The sequence below is a fragment of the Lithobates pipiens genome, unplaced genomic scaffold, assembly GCF_037356315.1.
Source record: "Lithobates pipiens isolate NorthernLeopardFrog02 unplaced genomic scaffold, aLitPip1_a1.2 Scaffold_8, whole genome shotgun sequence".
NCBI lineage: Eukaryota > Metazoa > Chordata > Amphibia > Anura > Ranidae > Lithobates > Lithobates pipiens.
Window position 1 is genome coordinate 473,650,924 of NW_027507903.1, and position 23,506 is coordinate 473,674,429.

At 43.4% G+C, this 23,506-nt stretch overlaps 1 protein-coding gene across 5 annotated transcripts in view; it reads right to left on the reverse strand.

Moving 5' to 3' along the window:
- The window catches only part of ABCC9 (ATP binding cassette subfamily C member 9), a 182,096-nt gene that overhangs the window by 137,604 nt on the left and 20,986 nt on the right, over window positions 1-23,506 (reverse strand). For 4 of the 5 annotated variants that reach the window (XM_077468695.1, XM_077468696.1, XM_077468694.1 and 1 more), the window contains exons 2-6: window positions 15,256-15,406; window positions 12,214-12,355; window positions 11,579-11,700; window positions 8,802-8,968; window positions 8,482-8,724 (exon numbers count right to left, since the gene is read on the reverse strand). In XM_077468695.1, coding sequence (XP_077324821.1) covers window positions 8,482-8,724; window positions 8,802-8,968; window positions 11,579-11,700; window positions 12,214-12,355; window positions 15,256-15,400 — 819 coding nt within the window. In that variant the 5' untranslated portion in view covers window positions 15,401-15,406. The remainder of the gene's footprint in view (window positions 1-8,481; window positions 8,725-8,801; window positions 8,969-11,578; window positions 11,701-12,213; window positions 12,356-15,255; window positions 15,407-23,506) is intronic. The other variant, XM_077468697.1, reaches the window with a different exon arrangement.

Below are 23,506 nucleotides of genomic sequence, written 5' to 3' on the forward strand. Positions count from 1 at the left end.
CAGTGCCGGGGTTCAGTAGTAAGTAACGCAAAGGTTCAGGAATAATTTCAACAAAGTTCCCAGAAGCACAACAGTAATCCCACAAACTGTCACCTGATTGTGGTTTTCTCAATCATAGTGAAATCCCTTCTCTTTGAGATTGGTAGTGGCAACCAAGCGAGTCATTTTCCTCCAGAAGGTGGATGGGGCTAGCAGGACTGTGATTGGCTTTAGCAGTGGTCAATAACAGTCCTCCTCCTAGAAACAGGGACCCGCCCTAGAAGAACTGCACCCAATCTCTTCCCCATCACAAAAGCTGACGATCGCAGCTACAGCAAACTTAGAGAACCAAACAATGTGTCATCATTTACAATGTGTGGGGGCACAGTGCCCTCCCCCTCAGTGCAGGTGTGGTGTGGGGAATTCTGAAATTGGAATGCATTAGTGTCTCACTGACACTTCCCTGCGCTGCTCTGCTGATGGGGAGAGAGTCGAGTGCCGGCAAAAGAGGCTTTGTCTGCCACTTGTGGCACCCGTGCTGGGGGTTACCTACCCCTGCTCTAAAGGGAAATAGAAGTTTATAATCTGAGAAGAATAAGAATCAACAATAGTTAGGAGACTGCTTTCAGAGTTTTAATTGAGTTCAACTGACAACCTCAAGCGCTCTGAAAGGCTTAACCTGTCATTTACTGCCCTGTACCAACCATTCAGTGCTGATTGGTATACAGCTATCCTGAAAAGGAAATGACTACAAATCTGTATATGAAACATTACAATCAACATGGAATACTGGGCATGTAAAAATGAGAATGACACAAAGTAAAAAGTCTCTCATTAGACTAAAGATTGCTGTATGTTAAAGTATACTTAAAGCGGACCTTCAGTCATTTTTTCATCTTTCCATCTATTAATTCTTCTGCCTTTGTTGTTTTATCTTTGGATAGTAAAACATTTTATTTCTGCCAGTAAATACCTTATACAGCCCACTTCCTGTTTCCTGTCTGGTAAAAAGCCTAGGCTTATGACATCATGCACAGCTCTCTCTCTCTCTCACTCTCCTCAGAGTTTGCTAGGAAGGGAGGGGGGATGAGTCATAAGAGGGCCAATGAGAGCTGCAGAGCTGGAGGTGGGCCTCTGCATGTCTGTGTAAATTCAGGAAGTGAACAGGCAGCAGCTTCAGCTGCCCACAGTTAAAATTGATGCAGCCAGACTCAGTGGAGGGAGATTTCTGCAGCATATTTAGCAAGTACAGAATCACAGTATATATAAAACAGAATCCAAAGTGGTTAGAGGGAAGCTTCAGAATGGCAAAGATGTTTTTATTACAAATTATGTGCGCAGACTACAGTTCTTCTTTAAACCCAAAAACAAAAATGGAATATGGTGCAGTTTATTAGTCCTTAGTGTGGTGGCTGCATTCATTGCTTTTTTCAAGCTTCTTTTGCACTATTGGCACCGACCTGGTGGTCCTGTAAATATTACACTTCCTGTACCTGGGGGGGGGGGCTACATCACTCCTCTACTGCATCCATGGTAGGTGGGCCATAATTGTCACCTAGCCTGCTCTCCCAATACGGCTACAAACATGTCTGTATATTTTCATCTATATTACATAGGTGGTAGGGTTATTGGTAGATTACGTGAAACAGCTAGGGAGCAAGATAGTCTTTAGAGCAGCTCACAAAAAGTAACACGAACACAATGGGGGTTATTTACGAAAGGCAAATCCACTTTGCACTGCAAGTACACGTGGAAGTGCAGTCGCTCTAAATCTGAGGGGTAGAGCTGAAATGAGTGGAAGCTCTGCTGATTTTATCATCCAATCATGTGCAAGCTAAAATGCTGTTTTTTTATTTTCCTTGCATGTCCCCCTCAGATCTAAAGCAACTTTACTTCCAGTGCACTTGCAGTGCAAAGTGGATTTGCCTTTAGTAAATAACCCCCTATATCTACCAAGATGAACAGGTATTTTCTATATTCTCTGAAAATGTTCCCAGGTTGGGAAAAAAAAACTAGTGCAGCCACCACATCTAAGGACTGTGAGCTGCAATATATTACATTTTTGTACAGGTTTGGATATCCTTTAACCAATTCAATACCAGGCAATTTCACTCCTTCCTGCCCAGGACAATTTTCAGCTTTCAGCACTGTCACACTTTTAATGACAATTGTGCGGTCATACAACACTGTACATTTTCTTCCTACAAATAGAGCTTTCTTTTCGTGGTATTTGATCACCACTGGGGTTTATTTATTTTTATTTTTTGCTAAACAAAAACATTTTTTGAAAAAAACGTTTTTATTCGTTTCTGTTCTAAAATGTCATTTTCTCTTTTTGAAAAACAAATATTATATAGAACTATATAGATCAGACCAAAATGAGGGACACATGAGAAGGGAGGAGAAAAGAGGGACAGAGGGACTTTATTCCAAATCAGACACAGTCCCTCAAAAATCAGGGACATTTGAGAGCTATATGCTTTTAACCCTTTCGCTGTTAGGTCCACACATTCCTTTTGGCTACAGACCCCGGGATTGTGTGTAAAATTGACAAGCAGACTCCTGCCTGTCAGATGGAAGCATTTGGGCAGCTGCTCTGCCACCCGATTGCTTTCACACACCCCACACACACACCAGCGACAGCACACATGTGCCCCACCATGTATTCCTGGCTCTACTTGCCCGTTTGCGGGCCCGGGACTAGGGTAGGTTGCCACATCATCCCTTTAATCCAGGACACATATTAATTACACAGCTTCTGAGGCTGATTTAATGCAGAAAGGGCACCAAGTAAGTTTAATTACCACCTTAATCAGCCACAGAACCTGTGTAATTAATGTGTGTCCTACATTAAAGGGATGAGGTGGCAACCCTTTTTAAACCCAAACACATATGAATTACACAGGTTCTGAGGCTAATTTAATGCAGATAAGGCGCCAAGTGAGTTTAATTAGCACCTTAATCAGCAGCACAACCTGTGTAATTCATATGTGTTCGGGTTTGAAGGGATGAGATGGCACCCCTACCCAGGACCCACATAGAGGGTGCCACTGGGTGGACACACGTCCGCTCTCCTCCCCTCCTTGTTGTTGACCCGGAAAGCGACATGTTTGCTGTCACTTCTGGGCCTGCCTCTCACCCCCCATGTGATGAAGAAAATAAGTTAGGTCTTTTTTTTTTTTTTATTGTAACAAATGAAAGTTACACACAAGCACATTAAATCCCCACTAAAAAAATTTGAGCCCCCCCCCCCCCCCACATAGAAGTGTGTAGGAACGTAAATGCATGCGTCAAGGGGGCGCCTACGCATGAAAACGCTGATTGTGATAGACATGTTACATACCGTGTTTCCCTGAAAATAAGCCCTACCCCAAAAATAAGACTTAGCATGATTTTCTGGGATGGCTGCAATATAAGCCCTATCCAGAAAATAGGCCCTAGTTAAAGTTCTTGTAAAATTATGTAATCCATTCTGTAAAAAGATTATATAATGTACAGTGTTTATATACCGAATTTACAGCGCCGCTGGGCACTCACGTGACCCGCTCGAGGTCTTTATATCATTACAGGCATACCCCACTTTTAAGTACGCAATGGGGTTTATTTACTAAAGCTGGAAAGTGCAAAATCAGGCTCACGTCTGCATGGAAACCAATGAGCTTTTAACCCCAGCTTGTTCAATTAAGCTTTGGTAATAAAACCCGGAAGATCATTGTTTCTATGCAGAAGTGAGCCTGATTTTGCACTTTCCAGCTTTAGTAAATAAACCCCATTGTGTACTTAAAAGTGGGGTATGCCTGTATATAGGGGGTTATTTACAAAAGGTAAATCCACTTTGCACTGCAAGTGCACTTGAAAGTGCATTTGGAAGTGCAGTTGCTGTAAATCTGAGGGGTAGATCTGAAACAATGGGAAGCTCTGCTGATTTTATCATCCAATCATGTGCAAGCTAAAATGCTGTTTTTGTATTTTCCTTGCATGTCCCCCTCAGATCTACAGTGATTTTACTTCTAAGTGCACTTTCAGCAAATCAATCAAATCAAATCTTTTTACAGAATGGATTACATAATTTTACAAGGACTTTAACCTAGGTTTTGGGATTACAGAATTTCATAATGCTGACTCCTGAGCTGACAGGGAGAGAGAAGACAGGGAACACAGGAAAAAAATGTACTTTTTTTATTTATGTTTTTTAGAACATGGAGAGGGTTAAATGACTGCTAAAGGGGTAAATGACAAGCACTGTGCTGTCTATCATGCTTTAACCTCCCTGGCGGTATGATTATTTCAGATTTTAGGTGCTAAAAGCGGTACAATTATTTTGCATGAAAATTTGGCGTTTTATATTGTAGTCCTGTAATTCTTAGGAACAACTCTCTTAAATCTGTCCAAACCAGAGTCTAGCAGACATCCCGGGTATGATAAAGTTTGAAAAATTAAATCATAAATTATAATATAATAAATAACTATAAATAATTATACCAAATAATAATATAACAATAATAAAAATTATTCAATAATGTAATCAAATCAAAAACACTGAAATTTGCTCAGTTGCAGAATTGTCACTGTCATTACTTTTCAGTATTTGATGACGGATCTCCCCACAAATTGCTATTGCTCAATTCTGCGAGTGATTCTAGGTAAGTAAACTCTCCCTGCATTCAGCGATGTGGTCCCGAGTCTGGCTCGGGGGTTACCGCTTTTGGTATAAAATCTCCACCCCGAGCCAGACTCGGGAATGCCGCCAGGGAGGTTAACCACTTGGGTACCGCGCTATTGCAAAATGACGGCAACAGCGCGGACCCACATTTCCGGGACTACGTCTATTGACGTCGTCCCGGATACGAGCGGCCTGCGCGCCCCCTGAGGGGCGCGCGCGGCGCGCTCTGTGATCGGCGAGTCCGTGAGACTCGCCTGATCACCGATCCGTGTAAGGGGTCGATCCCGACCCCTTATCACGTGATCAGCTGTCAGCCAATGACAGCTGATCATGTGATAAAACGGAGCCGGTAATCGGCTAGTATTCCTCCTCGCGCTGACAGCGCGAGGAGAAAAAAAAAAAGCCGATCGCCGGCGGCCGTGTTCGGGACATCAGTCCCGATCACGGCCAGCAATTTAAGCGGACACCTGCCCCCTGCCAGTGCCCACCTGCCACCCGCAGTGCCATCCGGAAATAAAGTAAGTGCCCCCCTGTCAGTGCCACCCAGCAGTGCCCATAGTGCCCACAGTGCCACCCAGCAGTGCCCACAGTGCCACCCAGCAGTGCCCACAGTGCCACCCACAGTGCCACCCAGCAGTGCCACCCACAGTGCCACCCAAAATCTGCCTCAAAGGTGCTGCACCCCAGTGCCGCCCATCAGTGCCCAGCAGTGCCGCCCATCAGTGCCCAGCAGTGCCGCCCATCAGTGCCCAGCAGTGCCACCTATCAGAGCCACCTATCAGTGCCACCTATCAGTGCCCATCAGTCCCATCTATCTGTGGTACCTATCAGTGCCCATCCGTGCCACCCATCCGTGCCACTTATCCGTGCCACCCATCCGTGCCATCTTATCTGTGCCCATCTTTGCCCATCAGTGCCGCCTTATCTGTGCCCATCGGTGCCGCCTTATCTGTGCCTATTAGTGCCGCCTTAACTATGCCTATCAGTGCCCACCAGTGCAGCCTATCAGTGCCCACCAATGCAGCCCATCAGTGCCCACCAATGCAGCCCATCAGTGCCCACCAATGCAGCCTATCAGTGCCGCCTAATCAGCGCACTTCAATGAAGGAGAAAAATGACCTGTTTGCAAAATTTTATAACAAACTATTAAAACATGATTTATTTTTTTTTGCATCTTTTTTTGTTTGTTTAGCAAAAAATAAAACTCCGAGCTGTAACTAAATACCACCAAAAGAAAGCTCTATTTGTGGGAAAAAAATGATAAAAATTTCATTTGGGTACAGTGTTGTATGACCGCGCAATTGTCATTCAAAGTGCATCAGCGCTGAAAGCTGAAAATTGGTCTGGGACTGAGGGGGGTTTAAGTGCCTAGTAAGCAAGTGGTTAAAGGATCAGGATTTTTTCTTTTCTTTTTTTTCCAGAAGAAGATGACATATTATTGTACATACCGTAAATAAATTAGACATCACCTGAAAATAAGCCCTAGTATGTTTTTTTGTAGCCAAAATTAATATCAGACCTTCTCCGTGACAATAAACTGATGACCTATAGTGGTATTTTAAATTGTCGCCTATGGAAAATATAAGGTACTAAAGTTTGTCGCCATTTCACGGGCACACGCAAATTTGAGGTTTGACTTAGGTATCTATTTACTTGGTGTAACCTCGTCTTTTATATTTTACAAACAGTTGGGTAATTGATTGACATGATGAAAGGTCTTTCTGGGAGATATGCTGATCACCCGTCCAGCACACTGGATGGAGCCCAGGCCAACATGGATGAGTGCGCGGCCTGCAGCTTGGTCATGGTGAGTGAGAGGACCCCATCCCCCACACACCATTACTTACACCCTCCATCTCACGTGGGGACAGGGACCCCCATCTCCCCTGGGGACAGAGACCCCTTCTCACCTGGGGGCAGTAACTTCATCTGCCCTGGAGAAAAGGACCTCATCTCTTCTGGGGACGGGGAACCCATCCTGCCTAGGGACAGTCCCCCAATGGGGCCCCTAAAAATAAAAATAAAATAATAAAAAAAAACTACTGATGCCAGTGGTGGAACTACAGGGCTCACAAAGGTCATACCTATGACCACGCCCTGGAGTTCCACCGCCAGACTTGGAGGGAAGGGCCCTGGCTGGGGTTCAGGGGGGCCCTTCATGGTTTCTTGCATCGGGGCCCTGAAGGTTCTAGTTACGCCACTGGCTAGAGATGCCTTCCTGGATACAGTAAATTGCTTGACACTCTTGTAATATTACAAGAGGTTGATAGAGACTTCTTTCAAAAGAATAGAAACTGCTAAAAACACTTTCAAGTTAAAATAAACTGCTAGAAAATGACGTTGTATTATGAGATACTGCTATTTAGTTCTTCCAGGTTACAGGAAATTGCTTGAGAAACTTATATTAAAAGAGCCTGCTAGAGAAACCTTCAAAGTTGGTGGAGACCGCTTCCATATTACAATTGACTTCTAGACGTTGTTTACTGGTTTTAAAAAACTACTGGAATTCTTGTCCTATTACAAGAGACTTCTTCCAAGTTAGCTGGACTGGTAGAAACTGCTACCAAGTCATGATTTCAGGATGCAGAAGGTTTCTAGCGACTGATGTCATGTTTTAAAAGTTGATTTTCGAGTCACAAGAGATTGTTAAGGGCCATACACACGGGCCAGATATCAGGCGGCATCGGCTGGTTCAATAGAAACCGGCTGACATTCGGCCTGTGCATACGGCATACGGTCTGACAGAAGCCAAACTTTCGGCCGGCTTCTGTCAAAGGGGCATGACCGAGAAAAGCCTGCCGATGGGCATCCAATTGCCGGGGAGATCACTAGTATTGTGTAATTTGCTACACATGTCAGTAATGTTACTGACACTGGTGCAAATGCTTGCTTATACTAGGTGCTGGTAGCTCTTAAGGGAACAACTACCAGAAAGGTGCCATTAGGGCAGGGGTGCCCAACCTTTTGAAGATCAAGGGCCACCTAAGCGACTTGGTAATCGGCCGCAATGAGTGGAGCGGGTGCATGTCAGCCCACTCTACTTTCTTTTTTTTTCTTTGCGGATTGGAGGTAGGCATTTGTAAATGGACAAAAGTCTATTTACATCTGCTACTCTTTTTAGAGGTGAATGGAGGGTCCAATTGGGTCGGACTGATCAAGTGAAAGGGGCCTATGGCTCAGTGCAGGTAACCCTCAGGTGCACTGCTCTGCACCTGCGGATCAGTTTGAGGCTAGGTTCACACTATTGCGATGCGGGAACGCCGCGAATCCGCGGCGTTTTCCCGCATCGCATACCTCCCGCCGGCAGTTCACACTGCCCTATGCGGACGGCTGGGGGTGTCAATGTTATGTTAATGACACCCCCAGATCCGTCGGCATATCGCAGTGCGATCTGCCGACTCGCACAGGAATCGGATCGCATGGTGTGAACCCCCATGCGATCCGATTCCGTTGCGGACCCAAAAAAGGGTCCTGTGCGAGTTTGCTGCGGGACAGCTGCGAGTTCAGCCATACTATCTGTATGGCTGAACTCGCAGTGCTACGGAGATCGGATGTGATTTGCTGTGCGAATCACATCCGGATCTCCCCCCGCAGCAGTGTGAACCCAGCCTAAAAGCAGACCGTTAACCACTGCAAAACAGATTTGCCCATATATATATACACTGATTTTAGTACTATTAATAACAGTATTCTATTCCATCACAGAGCAGGAGGTTACGGGCCACATTAGAGGGCTCGCGGGCCGCCTGTGGCCCCCGGGCCACTGGTTGGGCAACCCTGCATCAGGGCTATTTTGAATTCTTCTGAAAGAGGTCACTTAGCACCCATATACTTCATACCTTCAAGTCATCGTAGGCATCCTTCAAGCTGACATAGTTGGTGAGTGCCCTCATGGCAATGGGTAACTTTCCAATTGTCTTTAGATCGATAGGTCTCTTGTGGGCAGAGATAATCAGCGGGTTCATCCACCAGTAAGTGGCTTTGGAAAGCAAATTCACAAATGGCTGGAGGAAGCGCACCCCCAAATCCTGAAGATCCTCTGGGGGCTTCACCTTTTGGGGGCTCAAGAAGAAGACGTATTTCTATAAGAAAGGGGAGAAATAAGAGGTCAGAATTATTCAGTCACATAAATAGAAGAGCCAGGGAAAGTATAACATACCCGCACCCATATGACAGTAATCTCCACCGCCATGAGCAGGCCATACAGGATGACCATTATCGCAGTGATGCAAAACCGCAGCTGAGTCAGACCAATATCATTCTCACAATACTTCACCAGCTTGATCGTTTTGGTGATGAAGGCCAAGACCCAGTACATGAAGAGAGCTGCATGAAACAAATGAAAGCTGATTAAATATGTTGGTATTCTCACTTGAAAGTCAATCAAACCCGACCTGATAAATTACAAGTGCGAAATTTTTTCCCAAGGGCTAAAATGATAAAGAATGTAAGACAAAGCAGTAATGCTGATATTAGGAATACATCAAGAATATTTAAGCAGAACTACACTCTGTTAGTCTACATACATTATTTTAATCCATATTCTGCTAGGATTAGTAAATAGATAGAAGGTATATTATATTACTTGTTTTAAACTTTTTTTTAAATTTCTTCTGTTGCTTCCTGGTTTCTGGCCTAGGTCAAAATGTCATACATCCCTGGAGCTTTCATAGACATCTTTTTAATTTCATCTGGAGGAGGGGCTTTCTTAGCCAAGCACACTCTCCTGCCTGCATGCCTGTGCTAAGGGCAGATGGATTCCAGGAAGTAAATGCTGCATGAATCATCTGCCCTTACTCTAGATCAGCCTTTCTCAACCTTTTCAGCACAGAGGAACACTTGAAATGGTTCTCCAGTCTCTGGGAACCCCTGCTAAAAATGAGAACTCTACAACTCTTGATACATTAGTGTGACGGTCAGTGGGAAGAATAGTCCTTACACTTGTGGTCATTGGGAAGAATTACCTCCATACAGATAGCTAAAAAGATCAATGGTGACAGTGGGAACTTATCCAAGAGGCAGAAATGGCCCAATGCTGAAGGAACCCCTAGAAACCTCTGGAGAAACCTTAGGGTTCCACGGAACCCTGGTTGAGAATCACTGCTCTAGATAGTTGTGGCTATAAATCCCAAGGGGTGTGTTATAAAGTGATTTCTCAGCAAAATAAAGCATGGAGATGGATGGATAGAATTAATTAATTTCCAAATATTGCATACATTACTAAGAAAGACTTAATCTGACCAGACATGTTACAATACCCCTAATATTTACAAGGTGTGTCTACAGAAGCTCAGTTCGGCCAAGGCCAAGACTACTCCAAATAGCCTGGACTCAATCCAAACATTTGTGACTCTCCTCCAGTGACTGGTGTGGCAGATTGCGTTTCATATGGGCATTGAGAAATCACATTTTGGGAACATGGTAGAAAATACTGTAACATTATCTCTTAGGCTTAAGGTACATGGGACGTTTTTACAACCTCTCCTAAACGATTTAACTTGACAAATAGTAACCCACGTTTAAAATGTCTGTTTTGCCGCGTTCACATGTTTGTGTTTAGAAGCATTTAAAAATTTTTTTTTTTTTTAAATAGCCAAAAATAAAAAAACGACTGTAAACGAAACATGGCTAAATGCGATTCACTGAGTCTAGAAGTGTTTGGCGCTTGAAAGGCCTCTAAACTCAGCATCTGAACTAATTTTTTTGCTTTCCAAAAAAGGCCTCTAAACTCAACTGCCTAGAAACGACTATAAACGACCCTGTGTACATGTACTGATAAGATAACATAGAGGAGAGTTCAGGGGCAGTTAAAAAAAAATGCCCAACTGCTCCTAAATGTCAGTTTAGCATCACCAGTGTACATGAAGCCTTATGCCGCGTACACACGACCGGACTTTTCGAGGGACTAGGTCCGACGGACTTTCGGCGGAGTTCTGATGGACTTTCCGAATGAAGAGACTTGGCCACACACAATTACACCAAAGTCCGATGGATTCGAACGTGATGACGTACGACCGGACTAGAATAAGGAAGTTCATAGCCAGTAGCCAATAGCTGCCCTCGTGTCGGTTTTTGTTCGTCGGACTAGCACACACGAGCGGATTTCTCGGTAGGAACTGGGTCCAGCGGAGTTCCGGTGGAAAAATTTAAAACATGTTCTATTTCTAAAGTCCGCCAGATTTTTGGCAAGCAAAGGTCCGATGGAGCACACACAAGATCGAATTGTCCGACGGACTCGTTCTGTCGGACCTTTGCTGTCAAAAAGTCCGGTCGTGTGTACGTGGCATTAGGAGTATGTCAGGTGCAAGTGTAGGAGAGGAGAGGGGAGGCCAGAACAGAAGTCAGTCTTTACCTACAAGTACTTAGTGCCTGCATTGGCTGGTTTCCTGCAGCTCACTAATCTCTGCACCCTCTGGTTACCTGCACTTCACCACACCTATAGGTGTGTGCAGCCTATTGCATTGTGGTGTGCACCCCAAAGCTCAAACACACATGCCTTTCTCTGCAGCCTCAGCTGCACAGGGCAGTGAATGAAAGCGCTCTGTACTGAGAGGCTTCCTGTTCATTCACAAACTGAAGCACAGTAAACATAGTTTACTATGCTTCAGTTATGAATGGGCACAGTGAGCGAGTGTATTCACTGTGTTCATTTAGAAATGGAAGGGGCTGGTAAACTACATAATTACTAGCCCCTTCCTTCGCTCTCCATCCTGAAACATCCCCCGCGGCAGCTGTGGGAAGAGGAGGGAAGCCAGCAGCACTACAGGCAGGAGGGCCAACAAGGGAAGGGAGGTGGGCAGTAGGGGGAATCACACAGTGATTAGGGGGTGCCTAGGCACACCCCCTGCACACACCTATGACCAAAACCTTTGTTAACATGCATTGCATGGCCTATCACTTGCAATTTACAGATTTTTCACAATGGCTTCTTCTTACCTAACAGAAGTTTGGGGAAGTTGGAGGTCTCGATATTGTGGTAATAGATGATGGATGTGGTTGCTGTGATGAATCCCACAATGGCCGGCATGAAAAGGTGTAGATGCCTCGAATTCATTTTCCTGCAAGGAAGGTTTTATTAAGCTCTGTATTTAATAGGTCTCATAGATCACCAACACATTTGTACTAAATATATATATTTTATATAAACTGGAAAAACTGAGCTGTTATAAATCATATACAAAATAAAATTAGGCTCACAGTAGGAGTAGCTGTTCCCTAAGCTAATGGGCAGGAGATGGGAGTGGGCATGGGTGGCTTACAGAAAGGAAGAAGTTCAGAAAGTGGCTGTGTACAAAGCAGGCTGAGCAGCACCACAAAGGGTGCAGAACTGCAGGGTATGAAGAGTGTTGTCACCCTTCTAATACTATACAGGCATATAGCAACGCTGGGGTGGGGGAGGGGCATTACACATCTTATTCTGTATATGACTTATGATTCTGATTCTTATGATGTGATTCTGCACAGTAGGGACAGCTTTTTACACCTGGCATGAGTTGTGTATTGGCTGTATGTTAGAAAGCCCCGGTAGAACACTTTCCACAATGCTGTGTATGGGTATGGCTTGGACTCACGAGTCTGAGACGATTCCTTCCGCGATTTCGCACACATGGACAAAGAGGAGAATGAAAGTCAGAATCCATCGCAGGTTGTGTCCAGGAAAATGCAGCCAAGTGTTGTGATGGATCTGAACCTTGGAGCTCTGACTTCCCCAACCTGAGAAAATACAGAAACATCAATTTAAGAGATACCCCAAAAAAACAACCCTGACCCACATACACCAGCTATTACCAACCCACAATGGTAATGACTAAGCGCTAACAGTTGCGCAAAACATGTCTACCTCTTTGCTCCATCTGTCAACCACTGGTCATATGAAGCTTCAGTAAAAGGATTTTTGGAAGTGCAGCCATCCTGAATAATTTCCTTATGCAACCCCCAATGCATTTCATTGCTTGACCCTATATCTCACTATGTTGACCTTTTACTGACCCTATACCTCTCAGCCTTGTCCCTTTATCTCTAAACTAACCTAATACCTCTGTGTTTTGACCCAATAAGTCTCTGTACCAACCCTCCCATGGATGAGCAAGTTTGGGGTGGAGGAACTTGACTGGCCTGCACAGAGTCCTGACCTCAACACAATAGAACATCTTTGGGATGAATTAGAGTGGAGACTGCGAGCCAGGCCTTCTCCCCAACATCCATAACATCACCAAGATACGTCCCTTCCTAACCTATGTCACCACAAAGCTTCTAATCCACACCTTGATCATCTCTCGCCTCGACTACTGCAACTCCCTCATCATTAGCTTACCTCTAAATAAACTATCTCCCCTTCAGTCCATCATGAACGCTGCTGCCAGGCTCACCCACCTTACAAACCGCTCGGTGTCTGCTATCCCTCTCTGCCAATCCCTACATTGGCTGCCACTCAACCAACAAATTAAATTCAAAATACTAACAATAACTTATAAAGCCATCCACAACCTGGCCCCCAGCTACATCACTAGCGTAGTCTCAAAATACCAACCAAATCCTCCTCTTCACTCCTCCCAAGACCCCCTGCTGTCTAGCTCCCTTGTCACCCCCTCCCATGCTCGCCTCCACGACTTCTTCCGAGCCTCTCCCATCCTCTGGAATGCTCTATCCCAATCTGTCCGACTATCTCCTACTTTGTCTACTTTCAGACAATCCTTTAAAACTCATCTCTTCAAAGAAGCCTATCTGGCCCCCATCTAACAACTCTACATTTATTTTCACCATTAGCACAACCCTCACAGTTATCACCTCTTGTATCTCCTGACCCTCCGTCTTAGTCCCTGTACACACGGTCGGAGATTTCCACAACCAAATCCGTCGGATTTTGCCCGTCGGATTTTGTCCGTCGGATCTTGTCCGAAACTGTTGCATACACATGGTTGGACAAAGTTGGCGAAAAATCCGATCTTTCAGAACGTGATGACGTAATTTCGTTACGATGGGACTACATTCAGGCTAGTAGCCAATAGCTTTGATGTAGGAATTTGATCTGAGCATGCGTGGCACTTGGTCCAATCAAAATTCTCTACACATGATCGGAGTATGTCCGATCGGCCCAGTTGGTCGGGAAATATTTCCAACATGTTGGAAAATTGGGTCCGACGGATATTCCGACGGAATCAGTCCGATGCATACCACACACAGTCGGATTATCCAACGACACGGTCCGATAGGACAGATTCCGACGGATTATCCGACCGTGTGTACAAGGGCTTAGACTGTAAGCTCTAATGAGCAGGGCCCTCTGATTCCTACTCAGGGCCAGTACTAGACTATTTTGCACCTTAGGCAAGACCAGCTATTTTGGGGCCCCTTACACAGCTTTAGGCCTGGGCCCCCTGGGCCTGACCCCCCTTACATCAGAGTTTGCCCCTTTCATTAGGGTCCACAAAGTTGCCCCCCTCCTTACATCAGGGTCCTAAGAGTCCCCTCTCCTTAAATCAGGGTCCACAGAGTCCCCCACTTTACATCAGGGTTCCTAGAGTTCATCCTTACAACAGAGACTCCACTTTCATTAGGATCCCCAAAGTCTTCCCTTACTGTAGAATCCCAAAGCCCCCCCCCCCCTTACATTAGGGTTCCCAGAGTCCCCCTGGCTGTAGCTGTGTCCTGCTGCCTAGTTCACCTAGTGGTAGCACCGGCCCTGTTCCTACTGTATCAAAGTGTATTGTATTTGTACTGTCAACTCTCAATTCGTAAAGTGCTACGTAAACTGTCAGCGCTATATAAATCCTGTATAATAATAAAATAATAATCAGTGCCTGATCTTACAAATGCGCTTCTGGAAGAATGGTGGAACATTCCCATAGACATACTCCTAAATCTTGTGGTCAGCCTTCCTAGAAGAGTTGAAGCTGTAAAGGGTGGGCCAGGTCAATACTGAACTAACTCTACGGACTAAGACCGGGCTGCCATTACAGTTCATGTGTGCGTAAAGGCAGGCATCCCAATACCTTTGGTAATATAGTGTATGTCTATATCTACAATATATGTATATATCGCTTTACGATCCTTTCCTACTCTATTCTGACCTTTATCTCTCTATATCTATTATTCTGAGCCTATATAATGACTCTACCACTTTAACCGACCTTAAACCTAACTTTTCTTGTTTATTAAAACAGTAGCAGGGGGTGACTTATTTCACTTTTTTACAAAGTGCTTTCCAGTACGGAATATGTCAGAGGTCACTTCTGCCAATGTTTAATCAAAGAAAGAAAAGTTGTTGAAGTCCAGACTCCAGAGCGCAGTGATTGATTTTATTTTCTGACCTACAATTGAGCTTATTCTGATCTACGCTACACTTCTCTACACTGGGCTCATACTATTCTATACTGACCTCCTACATCTACCTCTACTCCATGACCTACAGCTGACCACTACCGGCATACATACTTTGGTCAATACAAGGGAATCCCATAAATATCTAATGTATAAATATTAATTCAATTTAAAAAGATAAATTAGCTGCCCTAATTGTCCTAGAGGATGCATATGATGTGACATACCCAACGAAGCTTCATTGTGTACAGATAGAATAGACATGGCTGCTTATGGGAAAAAGTTTGACTTACCAATGAAGAGGATGGGAAAGGTGATGAAGAGCAGGAAGACATGGGGGACAAGGTTCAGAGCATCCAGGAAGCAGATATTATTCAGGACCCCATTATTCACATTGTACGAGGTACTTATGTTGTTTCCGCAGAAGGACAAGTTCATGTCTCCCTGTAAAACATGCAAAATGTAGCCAGACTGGACAGAAGTACCAACTGCACGAGCTCACTAAGCTCACTGCTGCCCTCTGCAGGACCCCTTTTTGCATTTGGATACCTAATACTCTGCAAACAGATCACCAAATTTCTAGGGCAGTAAACCTAAAGCCATTTCTGGGAATGCCACATACCACACAACAGGCTGCCTAAAATAAGAGGATAGATTCAGTTTAGAAATCTGGGAGAGGTGGTGCACCTAACACAGAAGCAAACAGACGAGGATTCTGGGTGGTCCTGTTCACAAGACTGCAGGAAAATCATTTTAAAGAATAGACAATTGTTAATTTTTGTATGTCAATTAAAAATGTAATAAAAAAGATTTAAATAAAAAGAATAGACAATTGTACCTTGTGGATTCACACAATTTTTATTAAATTCAAAAATTGTATTGCAAAATAGTGTGTATAAATTACAAAAATCAACCAAAATAGAGTTTTCTTATGAATGGTACATAAAAGCATGTTGCCTGAGGCTGATCGCCAGAGACAAGCTCTATGAGCCAACAAAAGACAGAACAGAAGTGTAAACATGGCGTTCCTGCCAGTAATCCGCGGCTGACATGTCTTCCACCGATTATTACCGTTTAGGAAGTGGCAGACGATGAAAAGCTCAAACAGAACGGAACGACGCCAGACCGAGATTACTTCAAATCTGTAACTGTTTTATTTCAAGTGGACAAACTCAGGGGAACAAACCGCATTACTCTCAGTTTGTTGTCTTTAGTGAAATCTAAGCGGTAATGATGTGGTGAGATACTGAGAATTTCCTATAATATCCCAGCGGAAAGTGTGGGGGAGCCCAGAGGACATGTTTGGGGGGGGGAGTCCAATGTCACCATTCCAAGTCACTTGTTTGACATATGGGCTACTGTAAAATGGTTGCCTCCTTCACTACTAGTTTTAAAGTGGACTGGTCTTCAATTTTACAAGTTTGCATGAATACATTTCTGATATGTCACAATATACATGAATAGTGTTGGCCTAAGACATTGTGCTGCTTGGGTCCAAGAATGAAATGCCCCTCCACCCAAAAAAAAATAAAAAATCACGCCCACCAAAATGTGTCTCAGTTCATATCAGTGTGGGTGCTGGAGTCAGTGCGTGTAAATTGCACACAGTCCCACAGCCGCAAAAAAAACACATTGCTTTAAGAAAACACGTGGGGGTGCAAAAGCACCATGCCATTTCTGAAAAATGGTTCAGAAAACATAGGTACAGCAACCTATTCTAATGAATGGGCTGCTATGCCCACACAGAACTGCTTAGATGTAAATCTAACTTCAGACCTTGTGTGTTTCCATGGGCAACAGCTTCACTTAAGTCTCAGTTTTTGCACATCAGCTCCATTACTTATTGGTGGGCTGGAGGGGCAATTTTCTTTTAGCTAATGATCAGCACTTGATGAGAGAGACTTGCCCTGAGTAAATATAGTGCAGCCCATTATACTTGCTGATGGTGGGTTGCACTTTATTTAATCAAGGCAAGTACCTTTTATTAACAAGACTTACTACTGTGATCCTGGCAGGAACAGCTACTGCTGTAGCAAATTGGATCATGCTTTGCTGGGGTTTTTCGCTGTGGGTGAAGGATTGTGTACATGGGATTGCATTTTGTTTTTGGTTGAACTAGATGGACTTGTGTCTTTTTTCAACCTAACTATGTAACTATTTGCTGACAAGACATACCTCATCCCTCCTTACTTTGGTTCTCTCCTCGACTGTGCCCCAAGCCTCTTAAACCATTTTTAGCCAACACCTTGGCGGTCTGGGATTCAGTCAAATATTCTGCTGGTCTTGTTTCCCCCCACATCCCCTTGTTGGAGTTTTTAAATGGCCCTTTGTTTCTCCCAGGTGGTACTACACCCCAGTGAGAATTGCAAAGTATCCCCCAACTTATCCAGCCTCTTGCTTTCTGGGATGCTCAGACCAGGCCGACAGGAAACCCATGTGGTGGACATGTCTCAAAGTTAAATGTCTACAGATTTGAGTCTATAACATGGTCAGTACAATTTCACATTCCAACCTGATCCCTAGGAGGCCTTGTTGCATAAGCCAATAGAGGGTCCAACAAAGAAAGAACACGTCTTAGCAAATAATGTTTTTATGGCCCTGAAACAGACAATTGCAAAAGCATTAAAATGGCCAATCCTCTCCTTCAACGGAGTGAAGAGGCGAGTTCACGGCATGTTGGTGAACAAAAACTCATAAGTTCCTGTGGACCTGGCAACCTTGGTTGGACCAGATTCCAACCATGCGACCACCCATCCGTTTTCTAGATTTGTAATTCTCGATGAGCTAGCTGACCACACAGTTGGGTCCCTTAGGGATTGATTTTTTTCCAGCGCCCTCCTCCTTCCTGCCCTCCCTTCTTTATCCTCCTTCCCTTCATTTTTTTTCTCTCTGCACTTCTCTACCTTTTTTGAGTCTTATTTTTTTCTGTTTCCTTTGTTACCTTATTGACTAGCATGCTTCCCTTCTTGCCCCTATTGGGTAACATTTTCATGCTGTCAGGCTCCACTCTCCTCTTGGCCATTGGCCAACCATTGGATGGAATAAACCCTGCACTGGCTACTTCTTCTACGCCACATGGACCTTTACCTAATGAAATATATAGGTTTGCCAACCTTGATGCTGCCTTGGACCCGTTTATAAACTGTTGACGGCTGGCGAAAGGAATTAACATCTCATCTTTTTGTTTTTGTTTATATGTTAGCTCTTCTAAGCTTTATTCCTGTACTGTACATTTTGTATGTTACTGATTCTGCTCCATTATTTTCTTTCAATAAAAATCTTGTGAAAGAATAGTAACCACTGATCCCTGAATACATGTATTTTTTACATAAAAGAAGGTTCTTTGTCATTCATTTGTAACACCAAAAACAGACATACTGCAACACCATTATTGCATATCACAAAAAAATGCTGATTTTCAGCCAACGTATTTCTTCAAACAATGCTCATATTTTCAAGGCAGCATAGGCAATACCAATATCAAGAATAATCTTACAGAAAAACTTTGGGGAATGTTCTGCTGGGAAAGCTTGGGTCCTACCATTCCTGTTGATGTTACTTTGACATGTACCACAGGTTGCCACTGGAGTCCTCTTCCACTCCTCCATGATGACATCACGGAGCTGGTGGATGTTAGAGACCTTGCGCTCCTCCACCTTTTGTTTCAAGGATGCCCCACAGATGCTCAACTTCTTTGGTTGACCATGGCAAGGCCTGTTCTGAGTGGAACATGTCCTGTTAAACCACTGTATGGTCTTGGCCATCGTGCTGATGCTCAGTTTCAGGGACTTGGCAATCTTCTTATAGCCTAGGCCATCTTTATGTAGAGCTCTGAGCAACAATTCTTTTTTTCAGATCCTGAGAGAGTTCTTTGCCATGAGGTGTTATGTTGAACTTCCAGTGACTAGTATGAGAGACTAAGAGCGGTAACACCAAATTTAATACACCTGTTCCTCATTCACACCTGAGACCTTGTAACACTAACGAGTCACATGACACTGGGGAGGGAAAATGGCTAATTGGACCCAATTTGGACATTTTCACTTGGGGTGTACTCATTTTTGTTGCCAGTGGTATAGTGTGTGTTGAGTTATTTTGAGGGGACAGCAAATTTACACTGTTATACATGCTGTACACTCACTACTTTACATTGTAGCAAAGTGTAATTTCTTCAGTGTTGTCACATGAAAAGATATAATAAAATATTTACAAAAATGTGAGGGTTGTACTCACTTTTGTGAGATACTGTATATCTGTAGTGTTTACTTCTCTCTCTCTAAAGCTCTAAGTGTTGTTTCTTGCTGGTGCTTCCTTCCTCTATTATCAGCATGAATCCCTTCTGAGACGTTTTCTCAACACATGAGATAAAATTGTGATGAGGAGGGAGATAAACACACAGCTTGTCTATTCAGAATACAGCTCTACGTGTTCCTTTGTTCCTCTGCCTATGTGGAGGGGGGTGTTCCTTTCCTCCAATCAGCTCTCACAGGGTTTAAGAGCTGTAACTGCAGCTCTCCACCCCCTCATCTGTACTCCTTACAAATGCAGAAGGATTTGTGCTCTTTTAAATGGCTGTAGACAAAAGAAGACTGCAGATAAAAAAGTAAAACTTATATAGGAGGATTTGTTTAATCTCGGTGTATCACCTAAGGCTATTCACTTCACTGGGTATATGAGAGGGTTTACAATCACTTTAAGTGGGGGAGGTTGTGAGCCAACTGCAAGTGTAAGCAAGCCCTAAAAATAGAGTTGAAATAGATATTTTTATGGTCCTAAAAAGTATGTCATTTATGTGAAAAAATAAAATAAAAATGAAGATGCTTGTATTTCTTAGTGTTCCCATACCACAAATATGCCTTTGTTCCTAAGTTGTACAATAATTAAAATGGAATATACGCATGCAGAAGTGAATCATTCCCTCTGGATTCCCACACAGTTTATCAATTTCTTAAAGAAAACAATCAACATATTGTATCAGCATGACAGCCAGGGAACAAGTATTTTCTGGAGGACAGTGATGACACAAGTTTTTTTTTTCTCCATCTTTAAATGCATCCTAAGAGACATATCTTTGAGACAAGACAATGGGTTTGGCAGGCTCTGGAGCTACACAATTATGTTTTGTGGTATAAATATGGAATTTATTCAATTACATAAATCTGAAAGTAGGAAAACTACTAGAATTTCTTTTTTAATATCTATTTTTTTGTATCTCTTCCTAACAAGTAGTGTTCACATAAAATGACTAAACTAAACATACTTAAAGTGGTTGTAAACCCTTACAACACACTTTGACCTACAGGTAAGCCTTAATCTAGGAAAATACGGTTTAGGAGATATTTGCCCAAAGACAGGCACTGCTGTCTACGGCGCATGCGCACAGGCGCACTGAGCGCGGCATCTTCGTCGTTGATCATGTCGGCTCCCGTGCGCATGCGCGGGAGTGACGTCATCATGGCTACGCCGAATGACAGCGGTGGAGCTGCGAGACCCCACTGAGAAGATGGATGCGCTGGACTACAGGGGACAGCGGTGACTTCGCTGGCACCTGTGTCAGGTAAGTGACACATAATGGACTACTATGCGATGCATAGTAGTCCATTATGCTTTACCTTTGCAGGGAATGAAAGAGGAAGTAAACTCATCAGGGTTTACTTCCTCTTTAATAAACCCAGTTATTTGATAATCTGGAAGAAAAATACTAAAAATAAAGATAGATATTATTTAAACAGATGTGAAAGTAACACATCTCTGAAATTAAACCCCGTACACATTGGAGAGATTTGGCATGCGATTTGACATGTCAAATCGCAGCCCATTGACGGCAAAGGCACTGTCCCAATCGATGCGACGCTGACTTTGCAGCGCTTTCCAAAAGTAGTTCCTGCACTACTTTCGGCAACTTTGGGGGTGATTTCAATAGACATCAGTGCATGAACCTGCACAGATATCTTTCAAATCACCCCTGAACTCGCATTGAAATGCGGGTTTGAAATCGTACGAGTTCAGCAGTGTGAATTAGGGCTAAAGGATATCTAAACTCAAAAATAAAAATGTAATATAGTGCAGCTCCTGGACGTTATATGTGATGACTGCATTTGTTTTCTTTTTTTCAGGCTAAAAACATTTTCAGGAAGTGTGTTATTGGTAGGATCATCATCATAAGTAATAAAAGCTGGGAAAAAATAGAAACTGCATGCAGCCAACACTTCTAAGGGCTGTAAACTGCAATAAATAACACTTTTTATTTTTTGTTTTTTAAATACAATAAAAAATGTCTGCAGACAGTGGGGAGTGTAGAGATGCCAGGCATGAAGGAGTTAAAGCTAAAAGTGCCCCAATATCTAAATCTATTAGAGCTGCACTCAAGGACAATATGCATCAATTAAAAAAAATAAAAAATCTGTTATAAAAGTGCCAGAGGCCCCGGAGGGCGATCTGTCCTGAGCCCACACTAAATCCCCTATAACTGTCGCTTTAATTGCTGGAATTAGCTATTTGTAATATGGCAATCCAGAACTAAAATACCAAAAATATATCGCTCATCTTATCACAGAACAGAAAGTTCATTCCATTCAGGGCTGCCAGAAAAGTTCTGCACATAACTTGAAACTTGAATATTGTGACAATCCCTCAGCCATGGACACACATTGTAACAACTTGTAACCTGGTGAGAGCCAAAAGGACATTAACCATTACGTGTCATATAGCCAACAGGGGGCGCACTAAACATTGTCCCTAGACTAATCAAATTAATATGACAATAATTAATAGTGATCCAACCAAAGCGACTAAATACGAGACAAGGATTGATGTTATTTTCTTTACAGTATAAAATATGTATGTATATGTACGATTATACCACTAACAATTTATAAGCTATATACTGTATATATTACATATATTTATGACTCTCAGAGAATTAAAAACTTCAAATAAGCTGTGTCAAAAACGCTTATGCCCCATACACACGGTCGGACATTCCGACCACCAATTGCCGAAATTTGTCTTGCATACACACAGTTGGACAAAGTTGTTGGAAAATCTGATCGTTCTGAACGAGGTGACGTAGAACACGTACAACGGGACTATAAACGGGCCAGTAACCAAAAGGTTTTGTCTGCTAATTTATTCTGAGCATGCGTGGCACTTTGTTCGTCGGAATTGACTAAACACGATCGGAAAGTAAACGTTCGGATTTTGTTGCCGGAAAATTTTAGATCCAGCTCTCAAACTTTGTGTGTCGGAAATTCCGACGGAAAAAGTTCACACATGATCGGATTTTCCGACAACAGGATCCGATCGCACATTTTCCGTCTGAAAATCCGACCGTGTGTATGGGGCATAAAGCCCCATACACACAATCAAAAATTCTGCCAGCAAAAGTCCGATGCAAGCTTTTGGTCAGAAATTCCGACCGTGTGTATGCTCCATCGGACTTTCGCTGGCAGAATTCCAGCCAGCAAAAGATTGAGGACAGGTTCTCTATTTTTCAGTCAGAAATTCCGATCGCCTGTACAAATTCCGACGTGTAAAATTCCTACGAATGCTTGAAAACAATTTGACGCATGCTCGGAAGCATTGAATTTCATTTTCTCGACTCGTTGTAGTGTTGCACGTCACCGCGTTCTTGAAAGTCGAAAGTTCTGAGAACTTTTGTGTGACCGTGTGTATGCAAGCCAAGCTTGAGCGGAATTCTGTTGGAAAAACCATCCAAGTTTTTTTTCCGATGGAAAATCCGCTCGTGTGTATGGGGCATAACGTAAAAAACATTTATCAGATTGTCCATTTAGTTCACACAAAGATTTAACAACTGTCAGTAGAGTCTGAAAACAGTTCAGAAATAGAAAATGCAGCGAGCTTTCACAGGTTTTAGCAGTACACGCTTCTATGCGGTGGTCCACTGATTAATATTGATATATTAATATTTATCTCCTGACCTGAATGCCTGTGTGTATCCGGCCACTAGCTTAAAGTTTCCAACGCACTATTCTCAAAGCACGCGTTCCTCTAAAAGTTGCTGTATGTAAATGTGGGTGGGTGCTGAAGCGACCACTGGCTGGAACCGTGAACAATCAGAACGAGAGATGTCACCAGCACACCATGGGTCTCCAAAATTGGGTCCAAAGATGTATTCACCGATCACATCGTTACAGCAAACAGCAATGTTTCAGAGCCGCGCATGACCCTTTTATCACATGTCTGATGAAGGGGTCTTACGTGGTTCCGAAACGTGGCTGTGTGCTGTAACAATGTGATCGCTGAATAAATCTTTGGACCCAATTTTGGTGATCCATGGTGTGATGGGGACATCTCTCGCTCGGCCACTAGCTTATACAAGCCATGACCTGTTGTAAAAGGGAAGGTGCCGTGTAACATATCAGCCAGATTCTGTTTGTGGATTGGCCTGGAGGGTAACATAAAGAGCACAAGGAAGACTGCATGACACATATAATGCAATCTATAATCTGTAAATCCGGGGGGCCCACATTCTACGCATATAATGCAATCTATAATCTGGAAGTCCTGGGGGTCCACATTATA